General features: G+C 40.8%; 2 protein-coding genes across 12 annotated transcripts in view; one reads left to right on the top strand and one right to left on the bottom strand.

Moving 5' to 3' along the window:
• The window catches only part of LOC110501805 (solute carrier family 49 member 4), an 81,952-nt gene extending 73,463 nt beyond the window's left edge, over positions 1 to 8,489 (bottom strand). The window contains exons 1-2 of one of the 2 annotated variants that reach the window (XM_021579640.3): positions 8,017 to 8,489; positions 2,712 to 2,805 (exon numbers count right to left, since the gene is read on the bottom strand). In XM_021579640.3, the coding sequence (XP_021435315.1) occupies positions 2,712 to 2,805; positions 8,017 to 8,311 (389 nt within the window). In that variant the 5' untranslated portion in view covers positions 8,312 to 8,489. The remainder of the gene's footprint in view (positions 1 to 2,711; positions 2,806 to 8,016) is intronic. The other variant, XM_090216087.1, reaches the window with a different exon arrangement.
• Positions 3,099 to 16,710, top strand: part of hspbap1 (HSPB1 associated protein 1) — a 34,708-nt gene continuing 21,096 nt past the window's right edge. For 2 of the 10 annotated variants that reach the window (XM_036959209.2, XM_036959208.2), the window contains exons 1-2: positions 3,099 to 3,316; positions 14,209 to 14,404. In XM_036959209.2, coding sequence (XP_036815104.2) covers positions 3,236 to 3,316; positions 14,209 to 14,404 — 277 coding nt within the window. In that variant the 5' untranslated portion in view covers positions 3,099 to 3,235. Of the gene's footprint in view, positions 3,317 to 8,493; positions 9,752 to 10,457; positions 10,548 to 14,208; positions 14,405 to 16,710 lie in introns of those variants that run through there. The other 8 variants (XM_036959212.2, XM_090216084.1, XM_036959211.2 and 5 more) reach the window with 8 other exon arrangements.

Below are 16,710 nucleotides of genomic sequence, written 5' to 3'. Positions count from 1 at the left end.
ACTACCTAAGGATAAAAAAAAATCTGCATTCATTGGTCCTAAGTCATCCTATAAACTTGCTGCCTGCGTTAAGTAAATTATATCTGTACAAATGAAGGTTTATTTCTCATGTAAATGGTCTGATAATGGGTTTCCAGAATGCATACAAAGAAGAGCATTCTACGAGTACGGCCTTAGCACAAATGACAGATGATTGGTTAAAGAGTATGGATGACAGGAAGTTAGTTGGTGCGGTGTTGCTAGATTTCAGTCTGTTTTTGATGTAATTGATCATGAACTGTTACTAGGTCAACTTAAATGTTATAGTTTTAAGTCTGCAGCTCTATCCTGGATGGAAAGCTATCTATGCAGAAGGCAAAAAGTGTTCTTTAAATGGTAGCTTTTCAAACAGTAAAGATATACACTGTAGTGTTCCTCAAGGAAGTTGCCTCTCAAGGAAGTTGCCTCTCAAGGAAGTTGCCTCTCAAGGAAGTTGCCTAGGCCCACATCTCGACTCTCTTTACTAATGATTTACCTTCAGTAATGAACAAAGCAAGAGTGGTCATTTACGCTGATGACTCTACAATGTATAGCGCAGCATCAGAATGTAATGAGCTAACAGATGTACTGAGCAGTGAACTAAGAATGGTGTTTGCGTGCGCTGATGTGAACAAATTGGCGTTGAACATTTCTAAAACTAAAGGTATTGTATTTGGTTCAAGATATATTCTTGCTGATGATCCCCAATTGAATTTGTCGATGAATAGAACGCATGTAGAGCAAGTAAAAAATAAAAATACTAGGCGTCATGTTGGACGCAGCTTTATCATGGTCAGAACACATAGATAATATTGTTATTAAGATGGGTAAGGGAAGCTGTTACAAGAAAATGTTCAAAGGATTTAACATCTAGCACACTGAATCAGGTGATTCAATCCCTGGTCCTATCACACTTACAGTACTGTCCAGTTATATGGTCAATCCCTGGTCCTATCACACTTACAGTACTGTCCAGTTATATGGTCAATCCCTGGTCCTATCACACTACAGTACTGTCCAGTTATATGGTCAATCCCTGGTCCTATCACACTTGGAGTACTGTCCAGTTATATGGTCAATCCCTGGTCCTATCACACTTACAGTACTGTCCAGTTATATGGTCAATCCCTGGTCCTATCACACTTACAGTACTGTCCAGTTATATGGTCAATCCCTGGTCCTATCACACTTACAGTACTGTCCAGTTATATGGTCAATCCCTGGTTCTATCACACTTACAGTACTGTCCAGTTATATGTTCATCTGCAGCAAAGAAAGATATAAAAAAGCTCCAAATGGCTCAGAACAGGGCTGGTAGATTATCTCTTCATTGCTCTATCCGTATGAATATTATCCAAATGCATTAGAATCTCTCATGGCTTCACGTTAAAAACAAACTACTATCCAGTCTTCTGATTTTCTTTAGGAATGTTTTATTTAAAATAAACATTTTAAAAACAGTATTTTTCTGGTCAGTTAGTACATACTAGCAACATGCATAACCACCAAACCAGACAGGCAAATTCAGGGCAGCTAAAACAACCCAAGCCAAGAACAAATAGCCTTAAATCTACAGTTTTATATAGAACCATAGCTGAATGGAACTCTTTACCAATCCATATTTCTCAGGCAAAAAGTAAATCCACCTTCAAGGAAATAATAAAAGAACATCTAATGTGACCCTATGACTGGACAGGAAATATGAAGCATCAACTGAACGTTAAATGTATTTCCTGTCAGGTATTTTAAATTGTCTGTATTGTCTACTTGTTGAATGTTTGTGAAGTCTTGATTTGTGGTTGTTTGTAATGTCTTGTTAATTGGTGTTGGACCCCAGAAAGATTAGCAAGAGTTACGGTGTTAGCTAATTGGGATCCAAATAAAAAATTACTAAATATACCATGGCTTTCAGCCATCAGTATTCCAACCACCCAGTTTATAATATAATGGCATTGTATGCTAAAGCAAGCCTAGAGCCTATGGCATGGCACATAGCCAGATACCATAAAGTAGGCCAACGTATATATTGCTTATCTGAAATCCATTTTTCTTTATATCATAATGTTTCTTTAGAAACTGCCTAAAATAAATCATGTATTTATTGTGACGGTGTACATTAAATGTATTTATTGTGACGGTGTACATTAAATGTATTTATTGTGACGGTGTACATGAAATGTATTTATTGTGACGGTGTACATGAAATGTATTTATTGTGACGGTGTACATGAAATGTATTTATTGTGACGGTGTACATTAAATGTATTTATTGTGACGGTGTACATGAAATGTATTTATTGTGACGGTGTACATGAAATGTATTTATTGTGACGGTGTACATGAAATGTATTTATTGTGACGGTGTACATTAAATTGATTTATTGGCCTGGAGATGCTAAACATGTTTATGTTAATTAACGGTCAATTATGGTGAGAAGATTATTATTTGTCTCAGCATAATTCATATGTTCATTACAAAAATATGAAAGGCGACATAACCAACTTTCAGACAGAAACACAGGTAGAGTTACTATACAATGTCTTTCAGATGACAATAACCGGCAGACAAAATGTAATGAGCACCACAGCCCTATATGGGGCATGATTTTGTATGGGAAAGTATTGCTAGCTTCCAAACAAGCCGTTTTATAAAAAGAGTATACAGTAAAGCTCTGGGTGAGAGGGGGCGTTACCATCGCCTTAGTTGTAGGTCTGGTACAGGGACACTACGCAGCGCTGCCCCCATCACCATGAAGAAGACTGACAGTAAAAGAGACGCCCGCAGACCTGCAGCATAGGAGGGGAGAGGTGGAGAGGGGAGAGGTGAAATGGAGAGAGGTGGGGAGTACAGAGAGAAAAAGTGGAGGTTATTTTGTATTCTGAAATTCTGTTCCAAAGGTCATATATTTTGTATAATTGTTGAGACCTCATTCTATACATTATCCAAAATATGAATCACGAGTCCCCAGCCAACTCCCTCCAAACCACAACATCCCAAATCTGTTCCTGACTTAAGTCTACATTTTCAGTTTCCACCACATCACCATAATTTAAGGGAACTTCTGTTCCCTGTGCTCTCATTTCCTCTTGGTAGTGATGAGTGAGACGGATCACTAGTTGAGAAAGTACACAATTATTGGTGACAAATTACTAGTATTACAAACTAAAATATGACTTTAATCTGATATGAAATGTAGAGAAACATCGGTGTCTCTGAATGTTTATGCGGGTTCCCGTCTGTCAGATTGGCCTATCTCTCTGTACTAAAGAGGGCACAACTAAACAACGGCAGATGCTGGTATGTAAATTCTTTGTGTACAAAATATCTTTCATTCTAATCTCTACCATGCAGTCGCTAGAGCTGCCTTTCATCTGGTTGGCCTACATATTATAGCAGGGTGGCTCCTCATGAAGCTAGAGAGAAAGACCATGATTTGGGGGATTTTCAAGAAATGTTATCTATAGAAAGGTCCTTTAGATGTAGGATAGTTTACATATATTTGAGAATTACCTCCTTTAAGACTCCATAATATTTTATATTTTGCTCCAGTGGGGCAGCGGTCTAAGGCACTGCATCTCAGTGCTTGAGGAGTCACTACCGACACCCTGGTTCGATTCCAGGCTGTATCAAAACCGGCCGTGATTGGGAGTCCCATACGGCAGCGCACAATTGGCCCAGCATCGTCCGGGTTTGGCCGGTGTAGGCCATCATTGTAAATAAGAATTTGTTCTTAACTGACTTGCCTAGTTAAATAAAGGTCAAACAAAAATATGAATAATACCTTTTAAAAAATTTAAAAGGTGCTAAAAAGCTTTGTAATATGAGTAATATTTTGATTTCAAAAACACATTCCTTAGAAATGAATATTGACAATTATAAATATTGACACTTATAAACTGGGTGGTTCGAGCCCTGAATGCTGATTGGCTGACAGACGTGGTATATCAGACAGTATATCACTGGTATGACAAAACATTTATTTTTACTGCTCTAATTCCGTTGGTAACCAGTTTATAATAGCAATTAAGGCACCTCGGGGGTTTGGGGTATATGACCAATATACCACGGCTAAGGGCTGCATCCAGGCACTCGCGTTGCATCAGCCCTTAGCCATGGTATATTGTCCATATTTTTTATTTCACCTGTATTTAAACAGGTAGGCCAGTTGAGAACAAGTTCTCATTTACAACTGCGACCTGGCCAAGATAAAGCAAAGCAGTGCGACACAAACAACAGTTACACATGGAATAAACAAACATACAGTCAATAACACAATAGAAAAGTCTATATACAGTGTGTGCAAATGAAGTAAGATTAGGGAGGTAAGGCAATAAATAGGCCGCAGTGGCAAAATAATTACAATTTAGCAAATAAACACTGGAGTGATAGATGTGCAGAAGATGAATGTGCAAGTAGAAATACTGTGGTGCAAAGGAGAAAAAAAATAGGGCCAGCCAACGAGAGCATACAGGTCGCAGTGGCGAGTAGTATATGAGGCTTTGGTGAGGAAACAGATGGCACTGTGATAGACTGCATCCAATTTGCTGAGTAGAGTGTTGGAGGCTATTTTGTAAATGACATTGCCGAAGTCAAGGATCGGTAGGATAGTCCGTTTTAAGAGAGTATGTTAGGCAGCATAAGTGAAGGATGCTTTGTTGCGAAATAGGAAGCCGATTCTAGATTTTATTTTGGATTGGAGATGCTTAATATGAGTCTGCTTAATAGTTAATATATCGCCTTTTTGCTTAAAAATAAACATTTTGATTTTTCTATATAATAGTTGAACCTAATATACTCTACGGGCATATTAAAGTTCTCTGCTAGTTTATTGTTTTAGATTTTGATTAATGAAATCAAAATACTACTCATATTACAGAGCAAGCAGGAAAACGTCATATGAGAGGCCTGGGGAAGGTCAAAATATCACAAATATTCCAACTTGAATTCATTTTCTCAATTATGCTTTAGGTTTACAAATATATGTCAACAATCGCTACTCCAAAAGGTCCGTCCTAATCAGTACGTTTAGTAAAAATGTCCCAAAATCGGTCTTATTTGGTTCTAGATTTGTGAGGAATCACCCAGCAGCAAAACAAACCAGAAACTGAAACTTCCAACTCAGTGTAATAGGTAGAAATAGAAGAAGTGTGATTTGTCATGCCGGATTATAACTTGATTAGGAAATCATCTCCTTAATTTGAGAGTCAGGCACACCATCCTTTGAAGGTTACTGCATAGCTACTGTTTTTGCAGAGAAACATGCCAACATGTACATGCCTGTATGTACATCCCTGAGGGGTCTCTGAAAATCAATGTCTGGCAGGATTTTACGGATTTAAACATGTTGACTTAAAAACAACAAAACAAAAGAAAATCAGATGCAACGCAGCACACAACTTTGTAACGCAAACTCCCAACAAGTGATCTCCTTTCTCTGACACATTCTGCCACCCTCAGCATGTGTGCCCTCCACTCTACTTAAGCATATTACAGGAGCCTATTCCACAGATGGGTCATATATGATGGATTCTGTATGTCACCTTTCAGATGCCACAGAGGAGAAGAGATCATCAGCATTTTTTAAATGGTGGTAAGAGAAATCCCAGCAGCAAGCATATTTCACCTTAGAGATGAGGCTTAGCTGTTACTACGCATGCAGTTTATCCTTAAACCCCACAGACTCTTGTCAAAAGCAGTGCACTATATAGAGAATAGGGTGCCATTCGGGATGTGGAGCAGTGTACCTCACTGCTCCACAGATCAAATCATGCTACAGATTAACACATGCTTTTAAAGAGTTACATTTCAAGGGGTTTTATTGACTTAAGAGGTTGTGAATCCTAAACTCCTATTGACAACAGTGCAAGTCTAAGTGAAAACTCGATTGAAGAGGAAGTTAGTATTTGCCCGAATGAGTAAAGTTACGAAACACAATGAACGATATGACACTGTTATGGCCTTTTACTATGTAACACCCAATAGCCACTTCATCTTTTTGTTTTAAAAGAGACTGTCATGAGATGTCCCTAGATGACTAACTAACCACAAACTTATGACAGGTGCCCTTTGTTTTCATATGCTGTATATGTTATTTGCTTTTGTATGTTTCCAAGGAGTCAAATAAAATGTTTTTGTCAGCTGATAGTGTGGTCCGGGTGTTAGATGGTAACTGTTTTTGTCAGCTGATAGTGTGGTCCGGGTGTTAGATGGTAACTGTTTTTGTCAGCTGATAGTGTGGTCCAGGTGTTAGATGGGTAACTGTTTTTTCAGCTGATAGTGTGGTCCGGGTGTTAGATGGTAACTGTTTTTGCCAGCTGATAGTGTGGTCCAGGTGTTAGATGGGTAACTGTTTTTTCAGCTGATAGTGTGGTCCGGGTGTTAGATGGTAACTGTTTTTGCCAGCTGATAGTGTGGTCCGGGTGTTAGATGGGTAACTGTTTTTTCAGCTGATAGTGTGGTCCGGGTGTTAGATGGTAACTGTTTTTTCCAGATGATAGTGTGGTCTGGGTGTTAGATGGTAACTGTTTTTTCCAGATGATAGTGTGGTCTGGGTGTTAGATGGGTAACTGTTTTTGCCAGCTGATAGTGTGGTCCAGGTGTTAGATGGGTAACTGTTTTTGCCAGCTGATAGTGTGGTCCAGGTGTTAGATGGGTAACTGTTTTTGTCAGCTGATAGTGTGGTCCGGGTGTTAGATGGGTAACTGTTTTTGTCAGCTGATAGTGTGGTCTGGGTGTTAGATGGTAACTGTTTTTGCCAGCTGATAGTGTGGTCCAGGTGTTAGATGGGTAACTGTTTTCAGCTGATAGTGTGGTCCAGGTGTTAGATGGGTAACTGTTTTCAGCTGATAGTGTGGTCCGGGTGTTAGATGGTAACTGTTTTTGCCAGCTGATAGTGTGGTCTGGGTGTTAGATGGTAACTGTTTTTGCCAGCTGATAGTGTGGTCCAGGTGTTAGATGGGTAACAGTTTTTGCCAGCTGATAGTGTGGTCCAGGTGTTAGATGGGTAACAGTTTTTGTCAGCTGATAGTGTGGTCTGGGTGTTAGATGGGTAACTGTTTTAAACAGGTGATGTGGAGGAACTGGTTTGGTGATTAGCAGGCATGACTGGTAGGCAGCACTTCTGAGTGTTACTTTAACTGTCAGTAAACAATACTTGACTGTTGTTTGAGAGCTCAATGAAAGAGATTTCACAATTTCACAAAATAACACATAAGTGGCCGGCAGCACACATTCCACAAGGCAGCCTGTCAGTCACCATTTCGTATAGGAACATGTTATTTTGTGATGGCTAGATCATAATGACTACAACAAAAGACTTGAACTTACTGAAAAGACAGAAGCATTATGTTCTTTCTGTGTGTCAGACAATCGGTGAGGCCAACCTACATGATCCCTTACAGAAAAAAAAACCCCACATGATTTCACATGTGGAACACTTCACATGTGATCTTGTGCAGTTTCATGTTATCACATGTTGCTTTACTGTTGTCATCACATTAACTTCACATAACATGACATGAAAACGTGTTTTTGAAACACTTCACATGTGATCACGTGAAATTCATGTGATTTTTCATTGGGATGACAGATGTAAATACAGGGAATTATTTTGATTGTTTACCTGTTGTTCAGACCCTTTCTCATAGTTTAATAATGTAAGGTAGTCTTTGGACTGGATGTATATCTTAACTATTCTTATCTCAACATAGGCCCACCAAAATTAAACTAGGCCAGTTATTTCAACAGATGTTGTGTATACGTTGAGGGAAATGTTTGTTTCCCATTCTTATGGTTGATTGGATAAAAAAAACGTCAATCAATTATGACCCATGATATCTAGTTATCAATACCTTCTCCTTTTTTCCCCATGATGTATACGTCAACAATTCCCAAGTCGCTGCAGCATGCAATGACACAACCCTGGGGAAATATAATTTGGCAATGGTGACATACATTTGTAAAGACGTACTGCCACCTCGAACAAAAAAACAACTCACCTTTCTTGTCCATCAGCCACATAAATAGCAGCCAAGGAGTGAATCCAACTGGTCCCCACAGAACCAGCACGGCGATGTCAGATTTGGCGAAATCATACGCGTGAATGGCAGAGTTCTGAATTGGGCCCCAAGTGTTCCATACCATCCCTTGCATGAACGCCAGCAAAGAAAATAGAGTCAGAACCAGCCATCTTCTCCCGTAGACTCGGCTGTAAACTGGCTGAATGCTCGTCTCGGGGTTAGGAGGAAAAATAAGTGGTTCCCTTTCGCCCTCGGTGCTCGATGCAGCACCCATCGCATTTCATACAACGTAGCGTTCGTTCAGCAGTGACTTAATCCGCGCGCGATGTCCAATAATCGATTACACAATGGCAACAAATGTATCTAACTTCAATATCAGTTGCCCAGAGAAACAATAACAACCCATGTCGCTGCAACAATTCAAGGTGCACTGCGCATGCCTGAACGGAAGTGGTCACAATTTTGAAACTTGAACCCGTTGTCATCCATGTTGGTCCCTTCCTCAATAGATGTGAACGGGATTTTCAGCCCTTATTGAGTCGGAATGGCCCCCTAGTTTAACATTACGGTATTATTGGGAAAAAGTCGCTCACGTGAGTTTTGTTTACTTCCTCTCTGATTTGTTCGTGGACGTGTAAAGAAAGGTGAGCCCCAAATTATTGCTGTGCTTGCCAAACTGCATACTTAGGTTTATTTTCGTGAAGTGTGGTGAGAGTTTAGATATGTGTCATTCTTTTATTATCAATAGTCTATGCTGTTGTCACAATAGAGTTGTAATATGTGTGTTTTTTTTAGTCTCTCTGGTTAAGTGATAATGCCCGAGAAGCCAGTGTTTGGAGGATATATTGGTACGGGTGTTGTTGGCCCGAGACGAAGTAGAGAACCGGTGTTGTGCCTAAAATCTCCCCCTGTCAGAATTCTCCCCCCTTTCGCGTGAACGCGCACACACTCAATTCTCATTACTGCGACTTGCTTGATGGACTAGCCTACATTTCACTGATCTTCGTAGCAGAAGGCATTTTTTATTTGTGTCCTTCAAGGCAGCTGTCAATGATCCCGTTAGGCTGCGTTTCATTATTATTTTTTTATGGCGATTTGATCGCGGGGGAGGCACTAGTAATGTCTCCAGTTTTCGGTTTGGCCATTTGTTTATAGTGTATTAGTCTATAAATAAATCTCTTTGCCAAAATTCGTCATCTCTCCCATGTCTTATTCGACAATTAGTTGTGAAATGTTTATTGCTTGCCTACATTTTACTCCCTCTATGTTTAATGTAACACACATACGTTAATTATTAATTTAGGTTGCCTATCCTGGCGTGAAGTTTGTTCTATATAAAGTATTTGACTGATGTGTGCCACAAAAATTATTTGATTATAGTGACAAAATTAAGGAAATTATAAGGGCGTGGGGAGGATTTCGGCAAGGCCATTTTCTTGCCTTCTATCTTGGGACTGTAAGGCCTGGCACACTTCAGAATCATTTTGGTAGCTCATGTTGATCAGTAGTGTGTGCCACAGAAAGTATTTGACTCTAGCCACAAAATTAAGGAAATTAGAAGGGTGGGTTGGCAGGCAAGAAAATGGCTTTGCCGAAATCCCCTTTGTCAGCTAGGGGGATTCAATCTTGCAACCTTACGGTTAACTAGTCCAACGCTCTAACCACCTGCCTCACGAGGAGTCCGGCTGTTACGCAAATGCAGTAAGACGCCAAGGTAAGTTGTTAGCTAGCATTAAACTTAAATCATAATCACTATATTACTAGTTATTACTAGTTTATATTACTAGTTTATCTAGCGTGTCCTGCGTTTCATATAATCGATGCAGTGCGCATGCGCAAAAAAGGACTGTCGTTGCTCCAACGTGTACCTAATCATAAACACCAATGTTTTTCTTAAAATCAATACATTATGCCTTGAATCTATTCTACCTCGCCCAGAAACCTGTTCCTTTTCCTCTCTGTTCCGAACTTACTAGACGGCCAGTTCTTATAACCTTTAGCCGTACCCTTATCCCACTCCTCCTCTGTTCCTCTGGTGATGTAGAGGTTAATCCAGGCCCTGCAGTGCCTAGCTCCACTCCCATTCCACAGGCGCTCTCATTTGTTGACTTCTGTAACCGTAAAAGCCTTGTTTTCATGCATGTTAACAATTGAAGCCTCCTCCCTAAGTTTGTTTTTTTCACTGCTTTAGCACACTCTGCCAACCCGGATGTCCTAGCAGTGTCTGAATCCTGACTTAGAAAGGCCACCAAAAACCCTGAAATTTCCATCCCTAACTATAACATTTTACAAAAAAATAGAACTGCCAAAGTGGGCGAAGTTGCAATCTACTGCAGAGATGGCCTGCAGAGTTAAGTCTTACTACCCAGGTCTGTGCCCAAATAATTTGAGCTTCTACTTTTAAAAATCTGCCTTTCCAGAAACAAGTCTCTCACCGTTGCCGCTTGCTATAGACCACCTTCTACCCCCAGCTGTGCACTGGACACACAAATGATCAATGAACCTACCAGGTACAACCCCAAATCCAAAAACACAGGCACCCTCATAAATATCATCCTAACCAACCTGCCCTCCAAATACACTCTGCTGTCTTCAACCAGGATCTCAGCGATCACTGCCTCATTGCCTGCATCCGTAATGGGTCTGCGGTCAAATGACCACTCCTCATCTCGGTCAAATGCTCCCTAAAACACTTCAGCGAGCAGGTCTTTCTAATCTACCTGGCCCGGGTATCCTGGAAGGATATTGACCTCATCCCGTCGGTAGAGGATGCCTGGTCGTTCTTTAAGTAATTTCCTCACCATCTTAAATAAGTATGCCCCTTTCAAAAAATGTAGAACTAAGAACAGATATAGCCCTTGGTTCACTCCAGACCTGACTGCCCTCTACCAGCACAAAAACATCCTGTGGAGGACTGCACTAGCGTCGAATAGTCCCCACAAATTAAATCTAGAATAAGGCTTCCTATTTCGCAACAAAGCCTCCTTCACGTACGCCGCCAAACATACCCTCATAAAACTGACTATCCTACCGATCCTCAACTTCGGCGATGTCATTTACAAAATAGTCTCCAACACTCTACTCAGCAAATTGGATGCAGTCTCACAGTTCCATCTGTTTTGTCACCAAAGCCCCATATACTACCCACCACTGTGACCTGTATGCTCTCGTCGGCTGGCCCTCACTACATATTTGTCGCCAGACCCACTGGCTCCAGGTCATCTAAGTCTTTGCTAGGTAAAGCTCCGCCTTATCTCAGCTCACTTGTCACGATAACACCCACCCATAGCACGCACTCCAGCAGGTATATCTCACTGGTCATCCCCAAAGCCAACACCTCCTTTGGCCGACTTTCCTTCCAGTTCTCTGCTGCCAATGACTGGAAAGAATTGCAAAAATCGCTGAAGTTGGAGACGCATCTCCCTCACTAACTTTAAACATCAGCTATCTGAGCAGCTTACCGATCGCTGCAGCTGTACACAGCCCATCTGTACATTTCCCATCCAATCTAACCTACCTTATCACCATATTGTTTTTATTTACTTGTTTGCTCTTTTTCACACCAGTATTCCTACTTGCACATCATCTGCTCATCTATCACTCGTGTTAATTTGCTAAATTGTAATTACAGTGCCTTGCGAAAGTATTCGGCCCCCTTGAACTTTGCGACCTTTTGCCACATTTCAGGCTTCAAACATAAAGATATAAAACTGTATTTTTTTGTGAAGAATCAACAACAAGTGGGACACAATCATAAAGTGGAATGACATTTATTGGATATTTCAAACTTTTTTAACAAATCAAAAACTGAAAAATTGGGCGTGCAAAATTATTCAGCCCCTTTACTTTCAGTGCAGCAAACTCTCTCCAGAAGTTCAGTGAGGATCTCTGAATGATCCAATGTTGACCAAACTGACTAATGATGATAAATACAATCCACCTGTGTGTAATCAAGTCTCTGTATAAATGCACCTGCACTGTGATAGTCTCAGAGGTCCGTTAAAAGCGCAGAGAGCATCATGAAGAACAAGGAACACACCAGGCAGGTCCGAGATACTGTTGTGAAGAAGTTTAAAGCCGGATTTGGATACAAAAAGATTTCCCAAGCTTTAAACATCCCAAGGAGCAAGGATAATATTGAAATGGAAGGAGTATCAGACCACTGCAAATCTACCAAGACCTGGCCGTCCCTCTAAACTTTCAGCTCATACAAGGAGAAGACTGATCAGAGATGCAGCCAAGAGGCCCATGATCACTCTGGATGAACTGCAGAGATCTACAGCTGAGGTGGGAGACTCTGTCCATAGGACAACAATCAGTCGTATATTGCGCAAATCTGGCCTTTATGGAAGAGTGGCAAGAAGAAAGCCATTTCTTAAAGATATCCATAAAAAGTGTCGTTTAAAGTTTGCCACAAGCCACCTGGGAGACACACCAAACATGTGGAAGAAGGTGCTCTGGTCAGATGAAACCAAAATTGAACTTTTTGGCAACAATGCAAAACGTTATGTTTGGCGTAAAAGCAACACAGCTGAACACACCATCCCCACTGTCAAACATGGTGGTGGCAGCATCATGGTTTGGGCCTGCTTTTCTTCAGCAGGGACAGGGAAGATGGTTAAAATTGATGGGAAGATGGATGGAGCCAAATACAGGACCATTCTGGAAGAAAACCTGATGGAGTCTGCAAAAGACCTGAGACTGGGACGGAGATTTGTCTTCCAACAAGACAATGATCCAAAACATAAAGCAAAATCTACAATGGAATGGTTCAAAAATAAACATATCCAGGTGTTAGAATGGCCAAGTCAAAGTCCAGACCTGAATCCAATCGAGAATCTGTGGAAAGAACTGAAAACTGCTGTTCACAAATGCTCTCCATCCAACCTCACTGAGCTCGAGCTGTTTTGCAAGGAGGAATGGGAAAAAATGTCAGTCTCTCGATGTGCAAAACTGATAGAGACATACCCCAAGCGACTTACATCTGTAATCGCAGCAAAAGGTGGCGCTACAAAGTATTAACTTAAGGGGGCTGAATAATTTCGCAAGGCACTGTACTTCGCTACTATGGCTTATAATTATTGCCTTACCTCACGCCATTTCCACACACTGAATATAGACTTTTTTTCTCCTATTGTGTTATTGACCGTATGTTTGTTTATTCCATGTGTAACTCTGTTGTTTGTCGCACTGCTTTACTTTATCTTGGCCAGGTCACAGTTGTAAATGAGAACTTGTTCTCAACTGGCCTATCTGGTTAAATAAAGGTGAAATTTAAAAATCAATTAAAAAAAATTAACTGCATTGTTGGTTAATGGCTTGTAAGTAAGCATTTCACGGTAAGGTCTACCTGTTGTATTCGGCACATGTGACAAATACCATTTTGATTTGATACATCCATAACAATGAACTAATGATGCACGCTTTTACCTTGCATAGAACATGTTCTCTCTCGTCAGGAAACTTTTGTTCAGAGGAGCTAGCCAACAACACAGCTAACACAATTACTTCAAACTGAAGCTGGAAAGGCGGCAAACTAGTTGCACTTAATTTTGTTTTACATGCTTTCTATTTATAGTTCTTTGTACACATCAATACAAATAATGCTGATTCATGATTTCGACTGGCTGAGAAAAGCTCTCTGCCTGTCTCATCTCGACTTCTGACACGTTCATTACTGTGGGACATCTGGAGATCAAATTGAAATATCAGAACAATGTTGCAAATGTCAGCAAGACAGTCAGCCAGGTTTATACAAATCTCCGCTGTTAAACAAAATGTCTAAAAGAAATGTGAGGTAATGTCTAGATGCTTTTTATAGTGGAGATCAAGTTTATAAATTGCCTGGCTGGGCTGATGAGAGTGGATTGTGCAGTCAGATGGAACAGAGTAAATCAGCATTTTTAATGTCATAGATTAAGCATGTGGTAATTTATGAAATAGACACTGGCTGGAATGCGGTTTTAACCAATCGGCATTCAGCATCCATTGTATAATTACCTTTAAGATCTGATGATGCAGATGACAGGCAATCAGAACGTTCCTCATGTTGCTATGTGGCAACAAGTGTGGCAACAAGTGTGTCAGACACAAATCACATAGAATTTGGGCAACTAGCGAATAATAATTGTATTAATTAACCTCTCTTCTGACCCTGTTTACCTGTTATAGCTGAGCCTGAAGATGACCCCCAAGCCCTTTAGCCCAGAAGAGATCCAGAGGATCCTGGGATCTCTCCAGAGGCCTGCCGTCTTCCTCAACATTACCTGTGATTGGCCAGTGCTCCTCTGGACTGTAGACCACCTGTCACGATGCCTTGGAGGGAAGGCTGTCCGGTTCAGAATGGGAAGGAGACAGCATGAAAAGAGTAAGAGAACGGCCAGTGCAGAAACAACTCCAACCCCTACCCCCTATGCACATCATGCACCCCTACCCCCTATGCACGTCATGCAGCCCCTACCCCCTATGCATGTTTGGTATGACACTACAAGCTTGGCTCACCTGTATTTGGGGAGTTTCTCCCATTCTTCTCTGCAGATCCTCTCTAGCTCTGTCAGATTGAAAGGGGAGTGTTGCTGCACAGCTGTTTTCAGGTCTCTCCAGAGATGTTTGATCAGGTTCAAGTCTGGGCTCTGGCTGGGCCACTCAAGGACATTCAGAGAGTTGTCCCGAAGACATTTTTGGTTACCCTCCCCAGATCTGTGCCTCGACACAATCCTGTCTTGGAGCTCTACGGACAATTCCTTCAACCTCATAACTTGGTTTTTGCTCTGACATGCATTGTCAACCGTGGGACCTTATATAGATAGATGTGTGCCTTCCCAAATCATGTCCATTCAATTGAATTGACCACAGGTGGACTCCAATCAAGTTGTTGAAACATCTGAAGGATTATCAATGGAAACAGGATGCACCTGAGCTCAATTTGGAGTCTCATAGCAAAGGGTCTAAATACTAATGTAAATAAGTTATTTTTATTTTTTATACATCTGCAACCAATTCTAAAAACCTGTTTTCACTTCGTCATTATGGAGTATTGTGTGTAGATTGATGAGGGTATTTTTTTTCTCCGTCTATTTTAGAATAAGGCTTTAACGTAACCAATGTGGAAAACGTCAAGAGGTCTGAGTACTTTCCGTATGTACTGTGGGGTCGGAAATTATTGACACCCTTGTTAAAGATCAGCAATAATGACTGTGTAAAATAAATAATTAAAATACTGGGCTTTATCGTATGCCCCCAAAAAGTTGGGAATTACGTTATTTATACTAATACAATTGCTCAGATTTTTTTTTTTTTCCACCTTTATTTAACCAGGTAGGCTAGTTGAGAACACCTTTATTTAACCAGGTAGGCTAGTTGAGAACAAGTTCTCATTTACAACTGCGACCTGGCCAAGATAAAGCAAAGCAGTGCGACACAAACAACAACACAGAGTTACACATGGAGTAAACAAATGAAAAGTCTATATACAGTGTGTGCAAATGAAGTAAGATTAGGGGGGTAAGGCAATAACTAGGCCATAGTGGCAAAATAATTACAATTTAGCAATTAAACACTGGAGTGATAGATGTGCAGAAGATGAATGTGCAAGTAGAGATACTGGGGTACAAAGGAGCAAAAAATAAATAACAATATGGGGATGCGGTAGTTGGGTGGGCTATTTACAGATGGCCTGTGTACAGGTGCAATGATCGGTATGCTGCTCTGACAGCTGATGCTTAAAGTTAGTGACTCCAGCTTCATAGATTTTTTTTCAATTAGTTCCATTCATTGGCAGCAGAGAACTGGAAGGAAAGGTGGCCAAATGAGGAGTTGGCTTTGGGGATGACCAGTGTAATATACCTGCTGGAGCGCGTGCTACGGGTTGGTGCTGCTATGCTGACAAGTGAGCTGAGATAAGGTGGGGCTTTACCGAGCAAAGACTTATCGATGACCTGGAACCAGTGTGTTTGGCGACAAATATGTAGCGAGGGCCAGCCAACGAGAGCATACACAGTAGTGGGTAGTATATGGGGCTTTGGTGACAAGACGAATGGCACTGTGATAGACTACATCCAATTTGCTGAGTAAAGTGTTTGAGGCTATTTTGTAAATGACATCGCCAAAGTCAAGGATTGGTAGGATAGTCAGTTTTACGAGGGTATGTTTGGCAGCATGAGTGAAAGATGCTTTGTTGCGAAATAGGAAGCCGATTCTAGATTTAATTTTGGATCGGAAATGCTTAATATGAGTCTGGAAGGAGAGTTTACAGTCTAACCAGACACCTAGGTATTTGTAGTTGTCCACATATTCTAAGTCAGAACCGTCCAGAGTAGTGATGCTAGATGTGCGGGCAGTGATCGGGTTGAAGAGCATGCATTTAGTTTTACTTCCATTTAAGAGCAGTAGGAGGCCATGGAAGGAGTGTTGTATGGCATTGAAGCTTGTCTGGAGGTTTGTTAACACCGCGTCCAACAAGTAATACTGTTTAACAAGTAATACTTTTTTTCTCAAAGGTAGGGGTCAAAATGATTGCCACTCCTAAAAATTCTTATAAATAAAGTAGTCAAAATGTTAGTATTTGGTCCCATATTCCTAGCATGCAGTGATTTACATCAAGCTTTTGACTCTACAAACTTGTTGGATGCATTTGCAGTTAGTTTGGATTGTGTTTCAGAGTACTTTGCATCA

This window comes from Oncorhynchus mykiss, chromosome 22, assembly GCF_057628025.1.
Source record: "Oncorhynchus mykiss isolate SJ-2025 chromosome 22, ASM5762802v1, whole genome shotgun sequence".
Lineage (NCBI taxonomy): Eukaryota > Metazoa > Chordata > Actinopteri > Salmoniformes > Salmonidae > Oncorhynchus > Oncorhynchus mykiss.
Note: the sequence above shows the minus strand (reverse complement) of the source record. Positions and strands in the feature narration are given on the sequence as shown.